The sequence below is a fragment of the Podarcis pityusensis genome (genome assembly GCF_964106645.2).
Source record: "Podarcis pityusensis genome assembly, chromosome: 8".
NCBI lineage: Eukaryota > Metazoa > Chordata > Lepidosauria > Squamata > Lacertidae > Podarcis > Podarcis pityusensis.
In genome coordinates this window covers 30,999,975-31,024,831 of record NC_138033.1, presented here as the reverse complement: position 1 = coordinate 31,024,831, position 24,857 = coordinate 30,999,975, and the positions used below count along the sequence as shown (strand labels likewise).

Below are 24,857 nucleotides of genomic sequence, written 5' to 3'. Positions count from 1 at the left end.
TAATGCTGAAAATTGCTTAGGATATGCCATGGGAAGGTTCTTGGCACAGACGATTTAGAGGACTACAAAAGTAACAGATTCTGCAGGATTAGCATTTTCTCTGCCGGTGTGTCTCTTTCCTGCTAGGACAGAGAATGACTTCTGCCTTTTCTCCTCCTCATTTTTCTTGCTAGGCTGATGCCATCAATTATGATGAAATCCGGAGGTTCGTCAGACAAGAACTGAACAAGATGTTTGATGGTTAGTAGCAAACATTGCTGGGGTGGTGGTGGCAGCAGCCATATTGAGTGGGGAGAGAGATGCTGCTTTGACAGAGAGAAGGACCATATTCCCAGTAAGCGCCCCAGAAGAAGGTTGCCTTCGACCACATTGTGTTTGGGCTTTTTAGAATCTTTACAAGAATGGTGTTTGATAAAGAATGATTTCTTGGCACAGCTTTGAGGCACCACCTCTTCCACCTTTGGCTTCTACTTCATATAAATATCATCTCATGGCTTTGCCATTTGGGGCCATTGAGCAGACTGAGTGTAGCTGGTCCTTCTTTATTGGATAAGTTGGACAGATCTTTTAAGCAGTGGCTGCCCTGCCATGATGCAAGATGATGTGGCTGCCTTGGTGGTCAGATTTTTGTGGGGTACTGTGAAGAGCAGTAGAGTGAGGAACTGTGCAGATTCTCTTCATCTCAACGAGTCATGTGCAGAAGAATATGCTGCTGGATATATTCTTGTACCTGCCCTGACTTTATGAGCTTGTTTCTCATGGCTCCCGAACAAATAACAAGGATTTAAACTTGTGAATGGACAAAAATAAATCATTGTATACATATAATTTAGCCTACCATTCCCAGGTTGGGGGAGTGGGAGGTAAAGCCATGGAGGACTGTGACTGAGTGGTAGAGCATCTGCTTTCCATGCAAAGTCCCAAGTTCTGTTAAATCCCTGACATCTCTAGGCAAGCCTGGAAAAGATTCCTATCTGAGAACCTGTAGAGATGCTGCCAGTCAGGGCAAGAAATATTGAGGTACACGGATTAATGATCTGACACAGTTTAAGGTGGCTTACTGTATTTCTTTGTCCCTATGATTGTTTCATGGGAGCCAAAGTAGCTTCCATTAAGAACTTAAAAGACCCACTTAGCCAAGCATCCTTTTCTTCCAGTGGCCAGCCAGCTCTGCCTTTGGGAAACCTGAGCACAGCACCCTGCCTGCCTGCAGTCCCCAGCAAATGGTATTCAGAGACGTACTGCCTCTGACAGTGATGGCAGAACACAGTAATTGTAGCTAGCAGCTATTAATAGCCTTATCCTCTGTGGATTCATCATCACGCTTGATATTGTGGATATGTCTTTAAAAGGCTAAAGCTCCTCTCTGCTACTCCTCTCTCAGCATTATATATCATAGTACACATTCTAGAACAGAAGTTTGTTCCATCATTCCCCTAGCTGAGACCCAACCTAAGATTTATTTATTTTTAGTGGATTTATAAACCACCCTTCAAGGCTCTCAGGGCATTGTACAATTTTAAAATAATAAAACAGATAGGATAAAATTCAATAAAAGGACAATACAAAATCACAGGAGCTGCAGCCATAAAATTCAGTAGTCGGTATAATCCAGCAAAAGTCATAAATACAGAACTTAGATAAGCCATAAAACAGACTGGAATGCCTGAGCAATTTTTTAAAAAGTCTTTTGCTTAGTACCACATATATATAAATAGTATTTTTTGCTATTGTGAACAGCTCTGAGCTTCCCAGAAATGCAACATACAAATATTCAATTAACGAATAAAAACCAGTTTAAGCAAGCTTCAGTTGCATTGGCAGATTTCATATATGGGATGCCACAACTAAGAAGGTCCTCTCCCTGGTTACCATCTGTCTATTTCTCATAAGCTACCCAATAGAAGGCCCCTGTGGTCCCTGCCACTAGCTTGGGATGCTAGAAGAATCCACTGGGCTCAAGTTCCAAAATGAACCCTCCCAGACAAATGTGCACATTGGAATGTTGTTTTGTTTTGGAATCCAGTCTTCAAAAACCAAAAATGTCACCCAATTTTTGCCTTTAAGTTAGGGCATGGTCTGAGGACTACCTGAAACCCTTTTCCCTGTAGTGTTTGGTTTTTGGTATAGCATTCAGCTGCTTGGAAAGACTAGAGAGCAAATCAGCTTCCACAGCTTGCAAATGAGGTTGCATAAACCTGTAGGACGATGAATACCGCTTTCAAACTTTGTACAGAGGAAAATGTGGTTGCCCTCGTGTACCCATGGTAGTGGCCATCTTTTTTTTTTTCCATACAATGTCCCAGTGTGGGGAAAAGATGGCCATGGGTACCTGGGACCAGTCACTCCTTTCTCCATACAAAATTCCTGGGACGGACAGGGGCTTTTGCAGTTCCTTTTTCAAATGGTGGAGCAGTGGTGCTTTCTAGCTAAGTGGCAGCTGTACAAAAGAAAAAAAGAAAAAGCTTTTTTAAAAAAGCTTTTTCTTTTTTCAAGAGAGTTTTGTGCTGATATTTTCCCAAAATTCTACACATAGATGGGACAGGATTATGTTCAAAACTGATGCAGACTCATTTTTTACTATTCCATCCATCCATCCCTTCCAGCAAGAGCAAACCATCAGTGCCCAGACCAATGGGCCATCTTTACAACAGCAAAGCAAACACTGCACTCTCTTTATCTCCTTCTGCAGAGCGGATGGCATATTACACCTCCCGGATGCAGTTCCCAGTGGAAGTGGCTGCTCAGCCAGGAAGACCAGGACCCCCTGGTAAAGATGGTATACCTGGACGGCAAGGGGCTCCAGGTCCCCCAGGAATGCCAGGACAGATTGGGAGAGAGGGTCGACAAGGTGTGCCTGGAATGAGAGGTACGCACTTCCATTTCTGTCCCTGATGGTGGCAGGCTCAGAGGGCCTCTTACACCCTGCAGATTAATTTGTTTTTGCTCATTTCAATGACAACCTAAGGATCTGGATTGTGGGATGTTCTAGGTATTCTTGCAGTGAATGATTTATTCCTTCTCCTTGCTAGCAATTACATCTACCACATTTGGCATGAAACTGACCAGTGTTTAGCTATTGAGAAGACACAAGCATTAGCCTTAGCATCAGTATCAGTATCATAAAAGACCTACGTTAGCAGCAAACTGATGCAATGAGAACAAGGCTCTGTGCTTCTGATACATGGAGACAATTCTGTAGGTGCTGATGGTGGATCAATCACCTTGCAGCTTCTCTTCTTTTTCCTTTCTCTTGGTGCAGGTGAGCCAGGAGCCAAAGGTGAAAAGGGAGACAAAGGGATTGGAATCATGGGAGAGACTGGCCCTCCAGGTCCTCCAGGTACAGGCCTCTTTTTCTTTCTTTTTATTATTATTTTATTTATATTTTGACAAAGTAATAATAATAAATAAAATTAAAATGTGTGTACTTCCCCCCAAGACCATTCCACTGTAACTATCCAACCTCCCAAAAGGAGGTTTGTGATGGTTTGATCCCTTTCCATTTTAACAGAACAAATTCTACAAATACCTTCCATATCTCAAAATCATTTCTGCTGCATTTTACCCATCTTACCTTAACAGCACGTTAATTTATCATTAATAGCTATATCCCACACGTCTTTATACCATTCTTCCATTTTATATTCAGTTACCTTGCCCCTTCCACTTCCTAGCTAAAATAACCCATGCAGCTGTCAATAAATTTGTGAACAAGTCCTTCATAGCCTGTGAACCTTCCACCCCATCATAAATTGATAATAATGCTACCTCTGGACTTTCGGTCAGCTTTAACCCAGTGATTCTGTTATCTCCTTAAACACCCTTTGCCAATTGTACATATTTACACCCCCACCACTTGTGAACATAAGTCCTAGGTTCCTGAGGCCTCCTTTTCTTCCTGCACCATAACAGGCATCCTTTTTAAAAGAACTTGTTTACTTCATTTGGGTATGTGTATACACACATACACACACACACACACATCATAAGAGTGAATTAGTTAATACGGAAAGTAAGAGTGAGTTCTTTTTCTGTAACTTTATAGAGATATAAAGGTTGACTCCTCCTTAGAGACTCCTGGCCTTCGTCCTCCTCCATGCTCTCACTGCCTGTTCACTTGCCCTCCCCAAGCATGCAAGCAATGATGAATGGAGATAAAAGCCTCGCCCTTCACTTGTGGTTGTGCAGATATGACCCAGAGGGAGAGGGCAAGTGATATGGGGAGTAGCTATAGTAATGAGGAGGTGGGCCTCCTCAGAAGGGACTGCAGCTTGCTCAAGCAGTAAGGACTGCGAAGGGGGTGGGGAGGATGTGAGGCTTATTCCCAGAAGCTCCTGCCCTTCCAGAAAGTGGAAAGCACAAAACAGTCTACATAAGCCCCAATGGATGAAGCTTATGAAATGGCCCTCTTTCTCATTTCTTCTCTGCAGGGATACAAGGACCACCAGGGTATGGCAAGATTGGTCTTCCAGGACCTATGGGACAGCAGGGCATCCCAGGCATCCCAGGACCCCCAGGCATTACAGGGCCGCCTGGAAAAACAGGTCACTGCAACCCTTCAGATTGCTTCGGCATGATGCCTCTAGAACAGCCAATGTATCAGCCCAAAAACATGAAGGGGCCTTTAGGCTGAAGCACTGACAGGTTTTCTTCCACAAAGGACTCCATTGGGATTCGCCAAAGTTCTGGTCCTTGTGACTAGTAGTGAATGATTATTTTTTCATTGTTGTTAATATTTTGACTATATATTTTTCGCCAGTGGGGTTCAACCATTCATAATTATATTTTGTTTTTGTTTTGTTTCAAAGACAACGATCCAAGCATGTGTGGCTGTGTGTATGTTTGCCTCAGTATTCTAAAGGGAAGTTGATTTTGTCATCTGTGTTCAGCAAAATACATTTCAAAATAATGCTTCAGTCTTTCAATTGCTGGGGGCAAATAATGGGTAGATTACTTCCACACCTCTTCTGTTTGTTAGGAATGAATTATTAGCCTTTCAACAATATGTGCAGGTGCATATTCCACCAGGAAATTCCAGTAGCTGTGCAAAAAATGTGGAAGTGCTCCTATTGTTAAGTTCAACAGAACTTGTGTGAATTGGCATCTTTGTCATAAGTTTTAGGTTAAAACTTGAAAGAATGTGGATATGGAGGGTGGAGTTCTAAAATGGAATTAACATTGAAATTCTGTGTGTGCCTACTCTGTATTAAGCCCCATAAATTGACCGAGAGTTGCTCCCAGGTGAACATTGGAGCTGAACAATACTGAACCTTAGTTATTCTGTCTGCAGCAAAAAATGGCAGGCACTCCTGCATCTAAAAATAACTGAAAAATCAGTTCTATGTGACACACACACACACCATTTTGTGTATTATGATGTAATTACATTTTTGTCCAAATGAGCAAAATTCTGGTTTCTTCCATTTCTATTGTACGTAATGTGAAACGTGGCCAGGGGCAAGGGAGAGGGATTATACCTTTTTAATATACTGGAATCAGTGACTTTTCTTTAATGTTACTGGAACATCAATTGTTTACTTTTCATAAAATATATTTTTCACTCAAAAAAAAAAAGACCAAACAATGCTTATCCAAAGTTAGAGATTTTACTGACTGCTGGAATCTCTGGGCATTACAACTGGGAGATTTTAGAGTCAGATGAGAAACTGCGGTCAAACATCACTTTTGCTCCCCCTTAAAATAAACACACCACACCCCTTCATGGTAACCAGCTCTTTCATGTAATGGCATACTGGGGAAATGTGGATTTAAAAAAAAAAAATGCTCAAAAATTCCCCCCCTCCCCAAAATCCTCTTGTTCTTATATGCCTTCAGACCTCAAATTTCTTTATTTTGGAAATAAGAATTGGCTACCAAGCAAGCTGTTTGTGTTGCTATGTAGCTTCTGTCAGCTATTCCTAGACTTAAAACTAACTAGGTTAGAGTAATTGTGAGCATCTCATTGCAATAGAGGTTTACATGAAATATGCCCCTTAACGTCTTGGTAGAGGAGAGTAAGTAGTGGAGTCTTTCCTCAGCTGAAGAACCTTTCCTAATGGTTAGCCATTCTATTTAAATAAATGATGCCTTGTTTCCTAATTGGTATTTGGCTCACTTTCATTTCAACCCTTTGGCTCACATGCTGTGTTTAAACCTAGCAGATTACAACACACTTTTATGCCGTTCCGTGAACAATGTCCATTTACCAAATGGACTCTGCAGCAGGAAACAGCCAGAGAACGGCAAGAATTCTTGTTTGACAACCTGCTTTGGTCCTTTTGTTAGAAAACAAGGGTTGTGATTAGAAATAATGGTTGCAATTACAAAATCTTGGCTCCAAACATGAAAATATGGTGGTTAAGTAAGGCTACACTAGCTCAATCACACAAGGGAGGGTTTTCTCCTGTTCTTTTTTCTGAACAATCTAAAACTTAGTTTGACAATTTACACACAAATCTCTTGTCTCTTTAATTAGAGGGAGACCACTTTCACCAAATCTAGATGAATCTGAAATCATACTCTGATACTCCAGGATATATGAAATTGCAATAACCTTGTTCTTGAATGAAATGGATTCATTTCACAATAATCTTTAGGCTAGACTACTGAAATTGCATTGTGTGTGCAAGTATCTTGGACAGTCTGGGAAATCAGCTTCTGTCTTCTGCATAAAAGACAGGATGTTGATCTTCACTCATAAAAGCCTAAAAGTTTTTGCCCCTGAATACTTAAGAAGCTGCCATTATATAGCCCATTGCAAACAGCATTGCCTCTTGAAGTAAGAATCAGTGCATTTAACAAATTTAAATCACATCCTCTCCAAAAACTTAAAGTAGCTCATGATCTAATGTGTACCATTGGATATTGGACTTGGAGCCACAACTGCAGGATCAGTATTCTTACTGAAACACATAATTGAATTAACATTGCAGTTAAATAAAACAAGATTTTTAAAAAGAGAGATAAAAAATATAATTAACATCAATGTAATTTATAAAATATAGTTATATATCATAATACAGCTCAATACATCTTATGCAAAACAAGGCAATGAGAATAATAGACACTGGGAGCAAATGACATTATAGCTTCCGAAAAGCTCATCTGAACAAGAAGGCTTAACGTCAAGAAGAATCACTGGGCAAATGTCCCATAGTTTTGGAGCCACCAAAGAGAAAGCAATGTAACTTTTACTGGTCTTGCATCCAGTGCTTTTTTTCTGGGGGTACTCGAGGGTACACAGTACCGGCACCTCCCCCCCAAAACGTTAAAACTGTGGCACTTACTATAACAACTTCATGGTGAGTACTGGCACCTTTTTTTTCTTTTCTTTTAAAAAAAGCACTGCTTACATCACTTAAACATAAAGCTTTGAGCAGGGAATCCATTCAAGATCCTAAAAAAAGCAGCAAGGGGTGTGCCTAGGGATTTCTGGTCACCTGAAAGATGCATGAACAGACCCTTGAGACGCCCAAGGACCTTAAATCTTCCTTTGAACCCTTCTCATTGCTCCCTGCATCAAAGTCATTTGCCTTGACTGTTTGTCAGCATTGATGTGACCCCATTGCCCACTCCCCAAAGAGCCTGTGCATTAGCATACAAGGGCACCATTACACCTATCTTCTTCCATATGTTACCATGATTGCTCAGAATACAAGCCTTAATATACATCTGAGGACTATTTCTCAATATTAAAATAATAAGCTATTCTGGAACATGATGATTGGGGAGTCAGGTTGGAATTCAGCTTACATGTGCCATGAGAACCATTCCCCACTGCAACCCTGGATCAATGCTGCTGGAGGATAGGCAATTTATTTGTCTGACAGAACTGGCAGAGAAATCTGCACACTTTCCAAATACACAGGAAGACAGCTTTTAATTTTAGTTTGTTTCATTATTGTACCAGAGTGCCAATGACAGTCGCTCAGAAAGCAGCAGATACAAGATCAGAGCATTTCAGGAAATTGAGTTTCATTGAAAAAGTAAACAAAATAGAAATTTGACATTTATGATGAAGGCTGTCCAGAGAAGGAAAGGAAAGAGAGAAGGGTGAGAAGTGATTCCACCAAGAGCCTTTTAACCATGCATTCAGGTGAATGGAAGTTGAAAGGGGGTAGGACAGACATGCCCATGTTTGTTGGGTGCCAGGATTGGATATTCACACTCCCATCCCAAACAGTGGAAAGGTGCAAAGAACTTCACTCTGTGTAGTAGTGATTCAGGTAGGAGTCATTTTTCCATTGGCGGAGAAGCATACCAACACCATTTCAGGTGCCTGTCCTTCTCTGCTCTTTTAAATATGGCAGCTATTTTGTGTTATGCAACACACCCCACAACAACCAATTTGTGACTGGCACCCACAGCACTTTCTCAAAATTCCAGATGTGCCCACTGTCCCAAAAATGTTGGAAAGGCATGGACTCTGGTTGGGTTGGGAGATTAAGATTAACAGAATCATAGAATTGTAGAGTTGGAAGAGATCCGAGGGTCATCTATTCCACCATCCCATGGAATGCAGAAATCTCAACTAAAGAATTCATGACAGAAGGCTGAACAGGCAAACTTGATTGCCTTATATTGCTTGGGGGGGGGGACAACTCACACATCCTCCAATTCACGTTAACCTGAAACTGGGCTTCACATTTTTAAGTTCGGACATATTGAAGCCCCAAAGCACGGATGGCTTAAGATTTCTTATTGCCTTTAGGCAGATGTGTCGCTTTCTCCCCCCTCCCCCCAAATGATGCAACATCAGCTTTCCAAGCACAGCAGTAACTACTTTTCAGTGGGATATGGCTTCTTATGAAAATAATCTGCAAGAAACTGTTTTTTCACTTCTTTTAAGCTCTGTTGGAATGGCTATGGATTTAATGCTAAAACATGAATATTCACAATGGAGGGCTGACCTTCAGACTGATGATCATTCTTTTGTCTTTTGGAAGGCACAAAATTCACCCCCTTTTCTGGAACTCAGGCTGTGCCACTGTTTCTTAGCATCAGGATAAATCTAAAAAGAAAGTAAAAAGAGACTTCTCATTATTTATATATTTATTTTATTTATGAATGTCTTCCTCTGGAAGTGAGAGTGGAGCTGGGATTCCAGGCTAAGGCTATACAGTATTAATCATGGCAAGACCCATTTCTAGAACCACCTGCAGTTCAGTGGTTTGGAGGTATAAAGATGCACACCCAGCTGGGAGCTGTAAAAAGCGAGGCAAGTAGAGCATCTTTCTCTGGCATACAGGAGTCATTGATTTAAGGGTTTTTTGAGGCAGTTACAGCTTTTGATTACAAAGACTCTCCAAAGGATAGGGAGGTCCTAGAGCAGTGCTACATAAAAGCATATATATATATATATATATATATATATATATATATATAATTTTTCTCTAAAAAGTGCACAAGAAATAAAGAAGATTTTTAAAAATAATTAAAACTACAAATCAGCCTTCAGTTAATATGCCCGCTCGAATAAAAAATGATTTATTGTTATATTTTGCTATTACTTCTGTTTGTATAATGCCACGGTGGCTTCTTTGTGTAATTATTTCTGTTTCTGTTGTTGCTGCCACTCTGGCGGCGGCTCTTAGCTACTCAACCGCCCTGAGGTAAAAGCGAGGGAAGCGGAAGCGGCTCTTAGCAACGGTCGGCAATGGCTGAGGGGGCGGGGCTACAAGCTCTTCCCCGCGCACCAGCACCTCCCTCCCCTCCCAGGGAAAAATAAGGCCCGCTTTACTTTTTATGGACTTCCTCAGTCACAGGACCCCGCCCACGGTGGGTGACTGACGGGCGCTCGGCCCAAGTCCGCGGGAGGCTCAGCAAGCCTGTCCGCCAATTGGCTGCGTCAGTAGGCGGTACCAGAGCGGAAAGGAGTGGGCGTGCCAGCGGCAGAGAGGAGGGGGCGGTGGCCCGAGCGGCTGTGAAAAGCTCAATGGCGGCCAGCTACCCGTATGGGCAGGTAAGCGAGCGAGGGAGGAGCGCCGACCGCCTTCTCCTGCCCCCTGCCGAGGGGAGCCTCCAGGGGGATGAAGGCCCCATCTGCTGCCTAGGCGACGGAGCGTTTCCGGGGGAAGGGGGAGTTGGACGTTGCCTAGGGAACGGGCAGTGGGAGAGGACCCAGGAGTCCGGGATGATGGAGATAGGAGTCTGGAGGGGGAAAACGTACGCAGACAGGAAGCGCATCTCTCCCAGAGTGACGTCATTGCCGGCGTGGGCCTGTGAGGTGACATCATGGTTAGGCTCGAGTGCAAAGGATTCATTGGAGGAGATGTTGGGGAAGGGTCGGAAGCGTCTGGCCTGATCACTTGGGTGATCAGAGGAGAGCTGGTGTAGCAGAGTGACAGGCAGCACTGTCCTGTGGGTGTTTACTCAGAAGTAATAATAATTTTATTATTTATACCTTGCCTATCTGGCTGGGTTTCCCCAACCACTCTGGGCGTCATACATCATATAAAAATTTGCAAAACATCAGTTATTTTAAAAAATCCTGATACAGGGCTGCCTTCAGATGTCTTCTAAAAGTCAGATAATTGTTTATTTCCTTGACATCTGATGGGAGGGCATTCCACCGGGCAGGCGCCACTACCGAGAAGGCCCTCTGCCTGGTAAGTCCCACCGTGATCAGTAGGGCTTGGTCCCTAATAAGTGTGTTTAGGAAAGAGGCTCAGCTGCCCATAGTAACCTCCTGGACTGAATCTCAGCTGTTCCACCAGGCAACCTTGGCCTCTGAAATCTGCCAGTGACTGCCCTTGCATGGGTATGGTGGGAAATGAAAAGGTGGCGGCTTCAGTGTTGTAATATGGCTGGGATTGGCCTGGGGCAAGCTGCTTCTCTTTCAGCCCCAGCCCCCCACCCCCAAGAATAGTGACCTGTTTAATAGTTATTATGGGGATTAACATGGAATTATTTAAGCACCCCAAGACATTAAGCTATGAACCAGGAAGTCCTTGGTTTGACTTTCACCTCTGGCCCTGTACTCACTACATTAGCTACTCTCATTCAGCCTCTGCTTCTCCCATTTGCAATATAGAGATGGTAATACTGGCCTGCCTTATAGGGTTGTTGCAAAACTGAAAAGAGCCAGAGAAATGCTTGATGGTGGTATGATGATACCTTAACTGGTTAGAGCATGGTGCTGATAATGCCAAGATTGCAGGTTTGGTCCCCGTAATGGGACAGCTGCATATTTCTGCATTGCAGGAGTTGGACTAGATGATCCTCAGGGTCCCTTCCAACTCGATGATCTGTAAACAGTCATTGCTTATTACTCCTGAGGGAGAGTGCCTAAGGAGCATAGCTGCTATAGTTCTGTTAGGAGAGCAAAGTCCTGACAAGCAGTACATGTTACATAGGAACGAGAGAAGCTTCATTTCACAAACCCCTCTTTCCTGGGCAGCATGCCCCCCCCATCACACCTGTCTTGGCCACCAGAGTCAGGGACTGTAAGAGACAGCAGGTAGGAACCTCTGGCCTGCGGCAGACGTAACAATTCACAGCTTCAAGAGTCCATGAGATTCAGCTGCAGAGTGATTCTTCTTGGAACAATGAAAAGTGGGGGGACCATTGTCTATTTTAGTGTGTGTTGTAAATTATGTTGCAAGCCACCCTGGGTACTTTGCTTAGTAAGTGTCGTAAAAAATACTCCAAAATAAACTGCTGGAGTCTCCCAGTGTCCTTTCCTCTGTCATGTCCACTCAGTCTGACCCAGCTATGTATATGGTGCCCTTGCTAGCCAAGTGCTGTCAGTCTTGATGTGCAGTGGCCTTCCTTGACATGCACACCCACTAAGCTCATCCCCAGCCAAATGCAAGATTCCTCCCTCGTTTCCTTTGTCTTTCCTCTCTCTTTGTTTTGGCTTTGCTGGCCACCTTGAGATTGTAAGCTCTGTGGAGCAGAGACTAGCCCTTTCTCTGCTTACATCTCACATATAGAACCTTTGACCCTTCACATGTTGCAGTCTGAGCAAAGATTGCCAGTGGCCAGGGATGATGGGAGCTGTAATTCAGCAACATAGAGGGCCACACCTACCCCAAATGAAAGGTGTGAATGCTTGATGCACTTGTTGGTGGTGTTAGTTATCTTTGGTGACGAAGAGACATGTGCTGGAGTCCTTTGATCAAACACGTTTGGAAGCTTCTCTTCACCACTCCTCCACTGTGTAGAAGAGGCTCTGTGGTGTCAGGGCTGCAAAGTCGTCTCCTACTCTGCCTGTTCAGCAGGTTAAGCAGAGAATCATTGCTTCCTGGGCCATTGGGTTCAGCTGTGGCCTTGGGATTTTCCATGTACTGAGACACCCCAAATGCAAGTTCTTCTTACTATGCCACTGACAGCAGTGTTGGAGATGCGGCACTATCTGATTTTTGCAATATTTCATGCAAATTCCTTGCCTATAAGTAACTGTGCAGCAACATCATTGCAAAAACCTCCCCCCCCCCAAGACCTTGGACTCTAAATCCTGGGAGCCATCCCTGCTACTCTGCTGGTTTCTCAGGGTCTTATTCCTTATCCCTGATTAATTAGTCCAAAATATCTTATCAGACCCAGTTTTGAAGTTTTATTTACTACATTTCTAATGTAGCACTCGGTGATATATCCCCCCCCTCTCTCTCACACACACACACTTTATCATTCACAAGAACCTTGTGATGTAGATAGAGAGGACTTATCCAGACTTCCATTTCTGCCATGATTTGTAGGCATAAGACCATGTTTTCCAGGCATGGATCCAAGCAGGGCTGCTGTTGTTTTTGTCCCACCAAGAAAACTCTTTTACCACTGAATTGGAACAAACATCAATTGAGTTTTACGTGGCTTGATGTTTGTTCCAGTTCAGCAGTAAACAGCAGGTTTTCCTGGGGGAAGCAATGGTAAGGAAAAAAACCAAACTGCTCAGAAAGCACAGACCTGTGCCTACAAATTGCAGCACAAACAGAAGTCTGGATAAGCCCAGAGACTGATTGAATCAAGGTCGTACAGTATGCTTCTTGCCTGAGTGGGGTGGTTGGACCCAGGATTCTCTCGTCCTGTTCTGACTGTCTGACCACCACTCCATACTGATTGTACATACTCATAGTTCCTTCCATGCATTGGTAGTGCCACTCTGCACTCAATCCAGGACTATTGGGTTAATCTCTCTGCATTATATTATCTTAACTATGCACTGGGAATGCATAGGCCCCTCTCCTTCATCATTGCATATTAATGGGGTGTAGAAATCAACTCATTCCCCCTGCCACTTTCATAGCCTTTTCCTTTTCCTGTAGGGTTACCCTGGTTCTGCAGGACAAGCTCCAGGTGCTCCGCAAGGCAACTATCCCGGAGGAGGCCAGTATGGAGGTGGGGTGCCTCCTGGCAGCTCCTATGGTGGACCAGCGCCTGGTGGTCCCTATGGGCCACCCTCAAGCGGAGGACCTTATGGCCACCCATCCTCTGGGCCTCCTGGTGGAATGTATGGAGGAGGCCCAGCACCAGGAGGACCTTATGGGCAACCCTCTACCAATCCATATGGTGCTCCTCAGCCTGGCCCCTATGGGGCAGTAGGTCCTGGAGGTGAGTGCTAAAAGAGCTTAGGGCTGTTCTGATGACTATGTGCTTTCAGGTGGATTAGTAGTGTTCATGACACACAAATTCATTGAATGTTCCATATTTTTAATCTATAGCCTTTAAATCTGGGTGGGTATTGTTTTTGTTTGTTTCTATTTTAGGTGTTTTTGTGTTTTTATATTGTAAACTGCCCTGTGATCTTTGGATGAAAGGTGGTATCAAAATTTAATCAGTAATCATCATCATGGGGAGGAGGTCTCATGGATTGCCATATGGGGCGTGCTTTCTGAATTCAAATGACATGGTACTCCATGTCTTGTCTGAATGATGCCACCCGCTTTTCTGGGGCTGCTGGTATGTATTGCCCTGTTTTCTTGCTAATGAAATTTCATACCAAATTCTTTCTTTGAAAAAGTATTCTTGGCAAGACCTCAAAGCCAAACCTTCTGTGGGGTGGTGCTTTTCTTCCCTTCCCATTATAGGGTTGACAGACAGTCACGCACATCTCCAAAATTACCTGCAGTTTCTTCCACCCATGTGCTGTCCATGCCGTATCGCATCTGGGCTTCAGATTCTTGATACGAAGTTTCAGTTTGGGATCTAAAAACTTGGAATTTGTCACTTTAAATATCAACACTAGGAGACAAGAAATGGCAAACCATACCTGAAAATACATTAGTTTATGCTGCTATGATGTAGTGGTTAGAGTGTCAGGTTAGGGCCTGGGAAACCAGGGTTCAAATCCTCACTCAGTGATGAAGCTCATTGGGCCACCTTGGGCCAGTCACTGCCTCTCAGCCTAATCTACCTCGCAGGTGAAATGAGGAGAGGCAGAAACATGGACGCTGGCTTGAACTCCTCAGAGAAAATGATGGAATATAAATTAAATAAATAAAGGTACATGTCTTTAATTGCAATGGGGGGCTTTCTCTCATACGAACACTGATCAAACCCCAGCCGGGGAAACCTTTGTAAATTTGAAAAGAATGTAAACTTCTCTCTCTCACACACACATTTTGGTTATTAATTAGCACACCACAAATACCATTTTGCAAGGCTGAGTGAAGCTTGTGTTTTGCAGATGTCACATTTCTGCCTCCCCTTTCCCAAATCTCCCAAGATTCACTTTCTTCTACTTACAAAGCGTTTCAAGCACCCAAGCGTCTATCTTTGGCATCTATCATATAAAGGGCCTCTTGGTGTGCAGCTGGAGCCCTTGACTCGAGTTTTGCACCGCAGCGTTGGAGAAGCAGTCGCTAATTGAATTATTCATCTCCATTTAGATAGGCAGTTGAGAAAGACTGCATTATTTAAGGTTCCAAGGTGGGAGCCAAAAGGCACTGAAGCTGCCACCCTGAGTAGCGGAAATAAAAGTTTATGGCTGTGCATCTGTCTCCTGGAACTCGGTAGCATTTACATCCTGCTGAAACAACACACCTTCCGCATGTTTGCACTCAACTTTACAAACTATCTAAAGAGATCCCATTTATTTCCCTTCTGTTTTTATAAGGCTTTGCATCCCAGCTCCTGCTGGGGGGGTTGAGCCGTCTTCCGCAGGATTAATAACTTGGCTATTAAAAAAAACCTTTTAGAAAACAATGGCTGACTCAGCGGGCATGAGAGAGGGCCTGTCCAATCCCTGTTGCTCTAGCTGCCAAAAAACTGCTGAGCTAAAAGCTTACTGCCAGTGGCAATGGGCGCTTGCCATGCCTTGATGAATGGCCATGCGGTTCTCCTAATTTGTGTTCTGCCCTTTCCCCAGCAGGGAACATCCCCCCAGGTGTGGACCCAGAAGCCTTCTCTTGGTTCCAGAGTGTGGATGCTGACCAAAGCGGCTACATCTCAGTCAAAGAACTCAGGCAAGCCCTTGTCAACTCCAACTGGTCCGCCTTCAATGAGGAAACTTGCTCAATGATGATGAGTGAGTCCAGATGTTGATGATTCAAATCAAATGTGCTTGGAGTGGGAGGGGTCTGGAATATTAATAATCTCTCATAATACTCTGTACTTTGGTATGGTGACTAAGACACGTGGAAATAGACAATTGTGGAAGACGCAATACAAGATTTTCTTTAAAAATACTTGTATCGGGGGCTGGGGACTTTTCTGCTGACAGTTTCCCTTTGAAGTTGAAAGTATAGATGTGCCCTGCTTCAACATATGTGTGAATTTATGCTAGAATGCAAACGTCAGTTTAAAAACTGTTCTTGTTATCTGGGGGGACTCAGAACTTCATAGCAGATGCTTACTTTCCTGATCCTGCTTCAGGTTCTAATTCTCAAAATAGAAGAATATGGAACTATCAAAAGGAACAGGATGCACTAGGCTGGCAAAGGCATTGCTAATCACTAGCAGGCCTACATGATCAGAAGCCAGAGTGGATCAAATGCGAACCAGTTCAAATACCATTTTGGTAATGAAGGTGCAGGGTAACCTTATGAAATCCTCAGCACCACCCTCAACCAAAATTGCAAAGTGGAATCATTTTGTTGTTGTTGTAAGGACTGCCACATAATGTGTGCCAGGCGTTGCCATTTTAGCACCCACTGGCGTGCATGTACCTGACACTCACAGGTTTCCCTTCCCTGCTCCTCCCCTCTGCTGAAATTAGGCTCAAAAGAAGCATTCTGTTGTGACCAATGGAACAGGTTGTGGTGTGTGTGCTTCATTGCGCAGGGAAACTGCCCACAACATTTTCTCTGATTTGCAACTCTGCTCACAGGCCCCAAAAGGCTGACAAACCCTGATTATGCAGAGTGCATTGAACACTTGAAATGAGCTGTATAAATGCCAAGGCTGTTTGATGTTCTTCAGTTGTGCTTGAAGTTCATGGACTCCCATGCTTGCCTTCCTCAGAAACGTGAGATGGACGTTTCATCTCCCTCATCATCATTATCCCTCATTATTATTATTTCAATTTTTGTCCTGCCGTTCCTCCCAAAGGAGCTTAGGACAACCATACAGCATTCGCAATAAGACATAATTAAGACCCAACAAAGACTAAAACAATTAAGGAATATTTTCTTTAATTTCACAATTCCATCTGCTACATGTATGACCCATTAAATACTAACCCCCTGGGTGAACAAAAGTGCCTATAGATTTCATCAACATGTTGGCAATGTGGGGAACAGCTGCTCTTCACCAAGAAGGGAGTTCCATAATCAAGGTGCTGCCACAGAGGAGGCCCTGCTGCAGGCTGCCACCATTACCCCCAGGCCACACTTGCCAGCAGGGCCACCTGTCAGGTTTCCCTTTGCTAGCCTTAAGGCTCAAACTGGTTAGCATTGGAGGAGGCAGGTATTTTAAAGTCCTTAGTCCCTTAGCTATTTAGGGCTTTGTATGCCAGTACCAGCACTGCATCTGGTGGCTCACAGGCAGCCAGTAGAAAGCTTTTAGGACTAGTGATTCATGGTCCCATCTTGCTGTCCCTCTCAACAATCTGGCAGCTGCATTTTGCATCAGCTGCAGTTCCTGGACTATCTTCAAGGGTAGTTCAACATAGACGACATTGCAGTAATTAAAATGGAAGTAATTCACATAATAAATGTTAGAGAGTGTGTGCTTTTTTCCAGACCATCCTGCTGAAACAGTAATTGAGTTTAAAATCTTCTGTAGTCTTCAAAAGATCCTCCAACCTTGTTTGTGGAAAGCATTAGTGTCCTAGTGGCAGCACAACCCTAAGAACAAGCCCATGCTTGTCCTTGCTGCTGGCATGTGGCATGCAAAAGGTATTGTGAAGAATTTCATGTTACACCGTAGACAATAGTTCTTAGAGGGCTGAAAGCAATGTGATAGATACTCTGCTTTACACACATTGCTTGGTCTCAAGCTTTCCTCTGGTCAAACAGATTTTGCTGGGTTTTGAAACACTGCACAAACCTGGTGGAGCAGAGGCAAAAGTAGGATTAGATGCCTCTCTTGTGTCGCTTTCAGTTCTTGGGGCTGTGTTGCAAGGCGGGTATTCTGTCTCTTGTTTTGAGTCAGCAAGTATATGGGACCACTGCTCAGTGCTCCACTCTTTTTTTTTTTACTGCCTCTGCAGACATGTTTGATAAAACCAAATCTGGGCGAATCGATCTCTATGGGTTCTCGGCCCTGTGGCGTTTCATCCAGCAGTGGCGGAATCTCTTCCAGCAGTACGACCGCGACCAGTCAGGAAGCATTAATTGTAATGAGCTTCACCAAGGTAAGACAGAACGAGGCAACAGTCCTTAAAGCCTCAAGAGGCGGTTCATGATCTCTAATGCTGCTGGAGAGTGGCTGTTTTTAGGCAGAGGTCTGTTCAGATTGTTGCTTTCGGGCTCAGAGGCCATTCCAAAACAATTGTGAAGAACAGACTGAGGTTTCCGCCATGGTTAGTGAGAGTTCCCCCAGTCAGGTAATCTCTTGTGTCCCTCTGCTTCTAGGCTGAACCATCCAGCCTTCTGTTGAACTGCTGACACAATCCAGATCCCCAATAACTGTGATGAGATTGAATCAATGCATTATGACCGGAACAAGCTAAAACAGCCTTTGCCAACCTGGTGCCTTCCAGATGTTTTGGACTACAACTCCCATCAGCTGACAATGGCTGAGCCTAAAACCTAATAAACTGACAAATGTGAAGTTTTTGCATCAGGCAATTATGCCTCTTGCTGTGTCTGGAGAGCAGATGAGCTGATTTCTTCAGGAAGCTTTGACAGCAGTACAATGACTCGTTGGACTTATGTGGTTCCTCGAGAGTGGAGCCATAGCTCAGTGGGAGGCTGCATACGCCTCATGTGAGAGGTTCCCAGTTCAGCCCCTGACATCTTCCAAGTAGGGTTGAACAAAGTCCCCATCTGAAGCCCTGGAGAGCTGGCATCAGTCATTGCAGACAACACTGAGCTTGATGGATTCTGAGTAATGCAGCTTTTTCTAGCAGTCTCCGTAGGTTCATGAGAACCGAAATCCAAGTCCCTAGTTAAGTTATCTGGAGTGCCTTGGGGCTAGGCTTGGAAATGGAGAAAGAACTGGTCTAAGAAGAAGCTGAGCAGACACAGAGTTAGCAGTGGTTAGATGATGTGCCAAAAGAGGAGTGCGAAAAAAATGCATCATCAGGGACCGCTGAAAAACGTAGCCATGTAGAAATACTGGCATGGTTCTTGGGTGCTTGAACGCTCAGTTCTGAGTGACTCAAGAAAGGCCATCTTGTCTCAGTGTTATGTTAGTATTTGGGTGAGAAGAAAAAAGTTTAGCACTTGGGCAGTTAATGGTGATAATAATAACTATTATTATTGTTATAGCATTTTACCCTCCTCTTCAGCAGGAAAGATTCCCAGAGTAGCTTACAAAGATCACTCATAAGACAACATTCATAATAAGACTAATAACAGCTGTGAATCATTTGTGACTTCCACCCATGGCTGTGTGAAGCGTGGATTCTCATTTATTCTCTCTCCCTGCCCTCTGTTCTCCTAGCACTCTCCCAAATGGGCTACAGCCTGAGCCCCCAGTTTTCCCAGCTGCTGCTCTCCCGTTACTCACCGAAGGCTGCCAATCCTGGTATCCAGCTGGACCGCTTCATCCAAATCTGTACCTTGCTCCAGTCCCTGACCGAAGCCTTCCGGGAAAAGGATACTGGGATGACGGGCAACGTACGACTCAACTATGAAGACTTCCTTACGATCTCGACCGCTCGCGTGTTGTGAGAGCCAGGGGTATTGATTTTGTTGGTGATCCCACTGGTGGCTGGTGGCATTTCCTTCCACAGAAGGAAGGACCACTTTGTCCGGAGGACATTGTGTTGCAAAGGAAAATGAAATTGCCCTTCTCCATCACACCAGTGTAACGCCAGATGCTTAAGCTGGGTGGATTCTTGGAAAGGGTTTGGTTTGATTGCATTGAAACAGCTGCCTCTTATAGCCACTAGAGGGTGAGCCACAAACACCAAGTCAGACTGTCTGTGCCAGGCAGCTCTGCAGCAGCCCCCACTACCCTCTGCCTGAGTTCTCTCCTCTTCCCCCACTCAACCATCCCGCCAAGAAGTTAGAGGAGTTGGTTGCCAAGAAGTCTGAATAGAGCTTCTTGGTCCTGAATTGCCCTTCTGTAGTTTGCATGTGCAACCTGTAATCGCCAAAGCAGAAAACAACACCTAGGGAAGAAAATTGGGTTCCATGCTTTTGTGTCGACAGCAGCCAAAATTCCTGCATTCCATGACATCCATGCCAAGTGCAGCTCCCTTCTTTGCCACTAGATGGGGAGACCATCAGCCAAGATTCCAGACTTCTTCTTTTTTCTGGGGAGGGTCTTTTCCCCTGAAGGCTTGACCTTCTGGTTAATGTGTCCTGGCAGATTTCTTTTTGCATTGCTAAAGTGCAAAGTCTCTTGCCAACTGCTCACTTGGCACTTCTCAGTTATTTTCTCAGTTGCCAACACGTTGCTTGTGATTTTTGTAAAGGCCAAAATCATAGATAAAGATGTGTCAGAAAGAGATTTATACCCAGGTAAAACTCTGTACAATAAAGGACCCTAAACACTCTCTTCCCCTTCTGTGTGTTTCTTTCGTGCATGAGAACTGTACAAAATACTGTGGGGATAAAATGGGATGGCCTAATGCAAAACCACCCTGAGCTGCTATGAGGGTGGCTAGGATGCAAATATGTTAGATAGAAAGCACCTGGAAGTGGGTGATATAATCCTCAAACCTGCCCTTTGGCAAGAGAGAGTCTGCCAGTTCAACGCAGAAGTGTGGAATTCCATGTGGCAAACAGCCGGGTTCTCTTCTTTTTATATTGAGTATCCAGCCCTTGTGGTTCCAGAAAATAACTATGAAGCACACTAAGGCATCAGATTCACAGGCCAGAGGAGAGCTGGGCAGGCGGTGATACTTCAGACAGTACCTGATTTTTCTCCCATGACCAATTATCTGGGCTTCTGCATCCTCCTACCATCTGCCCAATGTTCTTTCCTTGCAAAAAAAGCAGCCATGCATGTTGAATTTCATACATTAGTTTACGCTGCTTTAAATTGTTCTTTTTAAGGGGCCAGGGGCCATACCTCTGGCAGGGCTGGCTGAGGCTGGTCAGGGATGAGGGGAAAGGCATTTGTTTTCATGACTTCCCATCTGCCGAGTCCTGGCATTCAGGGCCTACTTAGCCCAAGGCAGAGGGGCTAACTGTAGTTTTGAGTTGTACCCTCACCAGGAAGGTGATGGGCACAAAACTTGAAAATCCTTATTAACAAAACACCATATCCTTCCACAGATAATAAATGGTTGGTGTCTCTGATGGTGGCACCAGAAGGAGCAACTCCCTCTGTGGCTCAAAAACTGATGTCTAGATGGTCCCTTTGTCTGCCTTCTGATCTCTCTCAGGGGACACTTGCTGGCTTCATGCCAAACAGCTCCCTTCTGCCTCTAGACATGGAAGTAGCATCTAGGTTCCATGTTGACCCTTGAGAACACACTGACTGCAGCCACACTCATCCAATCTGCACAATTTGTTTTGAGGGCTCAAACCCTCTTTCCATCGCAGGGTAGAGCAAGTTCCCCAAGCAAAGAACAGGCCCCTTGTACCAAGCCCATTTCCCAGCCCCTTTTCTCACTTTTGGCCAAGATAATTGAGGTACACCCAGACTCAGGAAGGTTTGGGGTTTTTTAGGTAGTTTGAGAACTTCTGTCAGATTGGTCTGGTGCCTTCTGGATGGAGAATTTCGCAGCCACAGAAACAGCAGGAGAAAGCAGCTTTAAGCTATTGCTGTAATTTCTCTTGCAAAAACAAACCAGGGGGAGAGGGGGAATCCGCCATGCAAATGATGAGATTAACTTTTAGCTTTGGAAGAAAATTGAACTGCTAATTACTCTTTCAGCTCTTAACGAGCAGCCTCTTCATTAGGCACGGTGTGCGGTTCTGGCTTCTGTGCCAGGCAGTTGGCTTTCCTGGTAGCCTGAGAGCCGCACTTCTAGCATAAAATCACTGCCTTTGCAGCAGAGCAAATAATTCCCACTTGTGCATTTCCAAGAACTCCTGGCGGTTTATGCATTGGCTCACCAGATGCAAGTTGTTTATTTTCACCTCCCTGCAGACATAATGTCAAAAGCAACCTCTGCCTGGAACTCTTTTCTTCCCACTCGTCTCAAGCAAAGAATTTGTATTTAGAGAAGCAAAGGTAGGCGAGAAATAACAGCGTAGATTAGTGGACCGAGGTGCTTGGTGAATGGATCTTTGTCCGTGGAGTAGTGACAGGGGTGGGGGGCAGGATGTTATGAATGCCTACCCACTCTTGCAAATTGGATGCCCTTACCTTGAATTTCCTGCTTTAAAGAAAATGTTTCTGCATTTCCTCCAAAATTTACATAGTTGTGACACACTTCCCCCATCCCAGCTAAATTAAAATGGCGAGCACCTTTCCTTCTTACACCTAAAATGTTTGCATTCAGAGTATGTATCTAAGGTATTTAACTTGAAAATGAGGGGTGAGCTCTGAGCAGTGACTCCTACGGAGACACAACAGGCACCCTTTGAGAGCAATTTCACTATATACAGTGGTGCCTCGCAAGACGAAATTAATTTGTTCCGCGAGTTTTTTCGTCTAGCAAATTTTTCGTCTTGCGAAGCACGAAATCCCATAGGAATGCATTGAAATTAAAATTAATGCGTTCCTATGGTCAAAAAAAGTCCAAACAAAGCCAAATTTGGTACAACAAGAGTTTATTAAGTGCTCTTTAAAGTCACGCATACTGTAAAGAGCATTTCAAAAATTGAAGGAACAATAAATTAAGTTTCTAAACATGACAGAAAAACATTTAAAAATCAACAAAGTGTACAGTACATTTTCTAAGACTCTGGGGGACAACTCAAAGAAGGTTCCTCTTCCACTCTTTGCTTCTTGCTGAAGAACCCCCTCCTCAACTGTTCCCCCAGCCACCCACCACACAGAAATTCAAATCCAGAAATTTTTTTAAAAAACAGCAGAGTGGCCCAATGGTCACAGAAAATCATAAAAATGCAGAAAAAAACCACACAAGCTTCCAGATTCTTGCAAACCCCTCCTCAACTGTTCCCCCAGCCACCCACCACACAGAAATTCAAATCCAGAATTTTTTTAAAAAAACAGCAGAGTGGCCCAATGATCACAGAAAATCATAAAAATGCAGAAAAAAACCACACAAGCTTCCAGATTCTTGCAAACCCCTCCCCAACACCAAGTCCTTGAATTCCAAACACCCCAACCCAAAATCCAAAAACCCCCAAAAAAGTTTTAAAAGTTTAACTTACCAAATGGCTGCAAAAGAAGTTTTGGAAAAGCTTCAAAAATCACCGAAGTCTTCAAAAACCTCAGAAAAGGCTACCACACCGCGTTCTATGAGTTGCTCCTCGGAGTCAAGTCGCAACTGTATTAACGGTGTTAAGAAAAAGGAAACAAACTTGCAAGACGTTTTCGTCTTGCGAAGCAAGCCCATAGGGAAATTCGTCTTGCGAAGCAGCTCAAAAAACGCAAAACCCTTTCGTCTAGCGAGTTTTTCGTCTTACGAGGCATTCGTCTTGCGGGGCACCACTGTATCTAGTGATTGGATTGTTCAGTTGCACACAATACAGAGACACAGCATAATTACCTGTCAAAAGATGTGGAGGCAGAATAGTAGCAGGGAGTATCATTTGTGTATAAGTTACACACACTTTTCAGTTACTTATTTCTCACAGCATAGGATGGGAATTACTGGTTTAATTCTTTTACTGATGGTCTTATCTTGCAAACCTGGAGCATGCATCTAGATGGTGCAGTGGAAACCTAAGATTCTTAGTGGGTCTACTAGAGAAGTAGATCGGCAGTGTGAGAATTGGTTCCATTTTTTAAAAAAAGTAAAGGTTTTTTCCCTAACCCACCCCTTTTCTGAGAGCACTTCTGTACACTCATGCCTGGCAGTAGGTCCCATTGAATTCAGTTGGAGTCCATTCTGAGTAGATATGCATGGGGCTGCACTATTAAATTATTCAGAGACAGGATAATGTTGGTTTGGATGGGTTAGAGGCATTTGCAAGGAACTAAGCTCTGTCTTTCGTGCCTTCATTTTACATCTGTTGTAGACTGAGAGGTGTTCCTCAGCGTCAGTACCACTTTTGTAAAGAATTCCCCTGCTTTGATGGTAGAACAGCTGCTTTCAAGCTATCTTCCAGGGCACTTGGGCATTCCTCACTGGTCAGAAGAACAGCCAGTAGGACTAACTCCCCTGAAAGAGAGTCTGATTTTTCTTCTGCCAAGCACAGATGCAAGATTATGCTGGGTGCATTCTAGGACAGCAGTAGAACTGGGAGGATTTATTAGTAATTTGCTGAAAGAATTTCATTGGATGGGTAAGATAGTATGAATCCCAGTGGTTTAACGAAAATGCAAAGAATTCTCCCCCTACTCCATTCCAGCACTTCCAAACCCTGAAATGTGTGATCTGCAGTAACTCTCATGTAGATTTGCAATTCTTTATGTAAGTCATCTCAATGTATCACTCTGGGTGCAGTGCAGCAGGTAGCTGGATCCACCTTGAGCCATCATTTTGCACCTGGTTTCAGTTGGTGGATGACACATTTCTAGTAAAAAATAAAGTAGACCACATGAGTCTGAAGTCTGTGCCTATCCTAGGCCACTCTCCCCTTCGCGGATTTCCCATGTGCATCTGCTTGGTCACTGTGAGAACAGAGTGTTCGACTACAAAGTCCATCAGCTTGATCCATCAGAGCTCTTCTTATGACTTATGCTCTTTGATGGTAGAAGGAAAGGCTGAGCAGGTCCTAGTCAATTCCCCACATCAGTTGAGGATCCCCACTACAACGCCGGCTAGAATCCTCTGCACACCTATAGGGTCCGTTACAAGAGGTAGAAAGGATCCCTTAAAGACAGGAGTTTTAAGGTTTTGGAGCTTTTCTGTATGTGATTTGTTTTTCTTTTACTTTGATTATTTACATTAATGCTTTCCCCTTACCTTAACGAAAGCACCTGAGGCAACTCATGAGCGTGAAAAAGCAATGCACAGCCAAATTAAAAACTAATGGGCAGGAATCAACTCTTTCTCCTGCATCTCAGAGAGGTAATTGATGTTCTTTTTTTTCTCAGCCCCTTTGTAATCAAGACCTCTTTCTCACACAACAAAGTGAGTGGCTGAAGGAAGGGTGCAGATAATTAAACCCAGGGCACTTAAATGCTCTTGCATACAAACAGTGGGTTGTATCTAGGGTTAGTCTACTCAGAACAAACCCATTGAAAATAATGGCATGGCTAACCTCAGCCAATTTCAATGGGTTTACTCTGGATAAAACTGATTTGGAGGTAACCCAGTGCCTTTTCCGCCATTTTGC

General features: G+C 44.0%; 2 protein-coding genes and 1 long non-coding RNA gene across 14 annotated transcripts in view; 2 read left to right on the top strand and 1 right to left on the bottom strand.

Annotated features, from left to right (window-relative positions):
- Positions 1–6,099, top strand: part of COL16A1 (collagen type XVI alpha 1 chain) — a 127,810-nt gene extending 121,711 nt beyond the window's left edge. For all 5 annotated transcript variants that reach the window (XM_081019588.1, XM_081019586.1, XM_081019587.1 and 2 more), the window contains 4 exons: positions 174–240; positions 2,693–2,869; positions 3,263–3,340; positions 4,431–6,099. In XM_081019588.1, coding sequence (XP_080875714.1) covers positions 174–240; positions 2,693–2,869; positions 3,263–3,340; positions 4,431–4,633 — 525 coding nt within the window. In that variant the 3' untranslated portion in view covers positions 4,634–6,099. The remainder of the gene's footprint in view (positions 1–173; positions 241–2,692; positions 2,870–3,262; positions 3,341–4,430) is intronic.
- LOC308484685 overlaps positions 1–9,649 on the bottom strand; it is a 34,007-nt gene extending 24,358 nt beyond the window's left edge. For 2 of the 5 annotated variants that reach the window (XR_013990073.1, XR_013990074.1), the window contains exons 1-4: positions 9,510–9,649; positions 8,910–9,010; positions 6,856–6,902; positions 3,136–3,252 (exon numbers count right to left, since the gene is read on the bottom strand). This is a non-coding gene — a long non-coding RNA (uncharacterized lncRNA). The remainder of the gene's footprint in view (positions 1–3,135; positions 3,253–6,855; positions 6,903–8,909; positions 9,011–9,509) is intronic. The other 3 variants (XR_013990072.1, XR_013990076.1, XR_013990075.1) reach the window with 2 other exon arrangements.
- Positions 9,650–9,828: 179 nt separating this feature from the next.
- PEF1 (penta-EF-hand domain containing 1) lies at positions 9,829–20,047 on the top strand. 4 transcript variants are annotated; one of them, XM_081019650.1, is made up of 5 exons: positions 9,829–9,961; positions 13,266–13,551; positions 15,311–15,466; positions 17,591–17,734; positions 18,988–20,047. In XM_081019650.1, the coding sequence occupies exons 1-5, from the start codon at positions 9,935–9,937 to the stop codon at positions 19,215–19,217; spliced, it is 843 nt and encodes a 280-aa protein (XP_080875776.1). In that variant the 5' UTR covers positions 9,829–9,934; the 3' UTR covers positions 19,218–20,047. The 4 variants fall into 4 exon arrangements, with proteins under 4 accessions (XP_080875776.1, XP_080875775.1, XP_080875774.1 ...); XM_081019649.1 differs by having other exon boundaries at positions 15,308–15,466; XM_081019648.1 differs by lacking the exon at positions 9,829–9,961 and adding an exon at positions 10,121–10,225.
- The last annotated feature ends 4,810 nt before the right edge of the window (positions 20,048–24,857 follow it).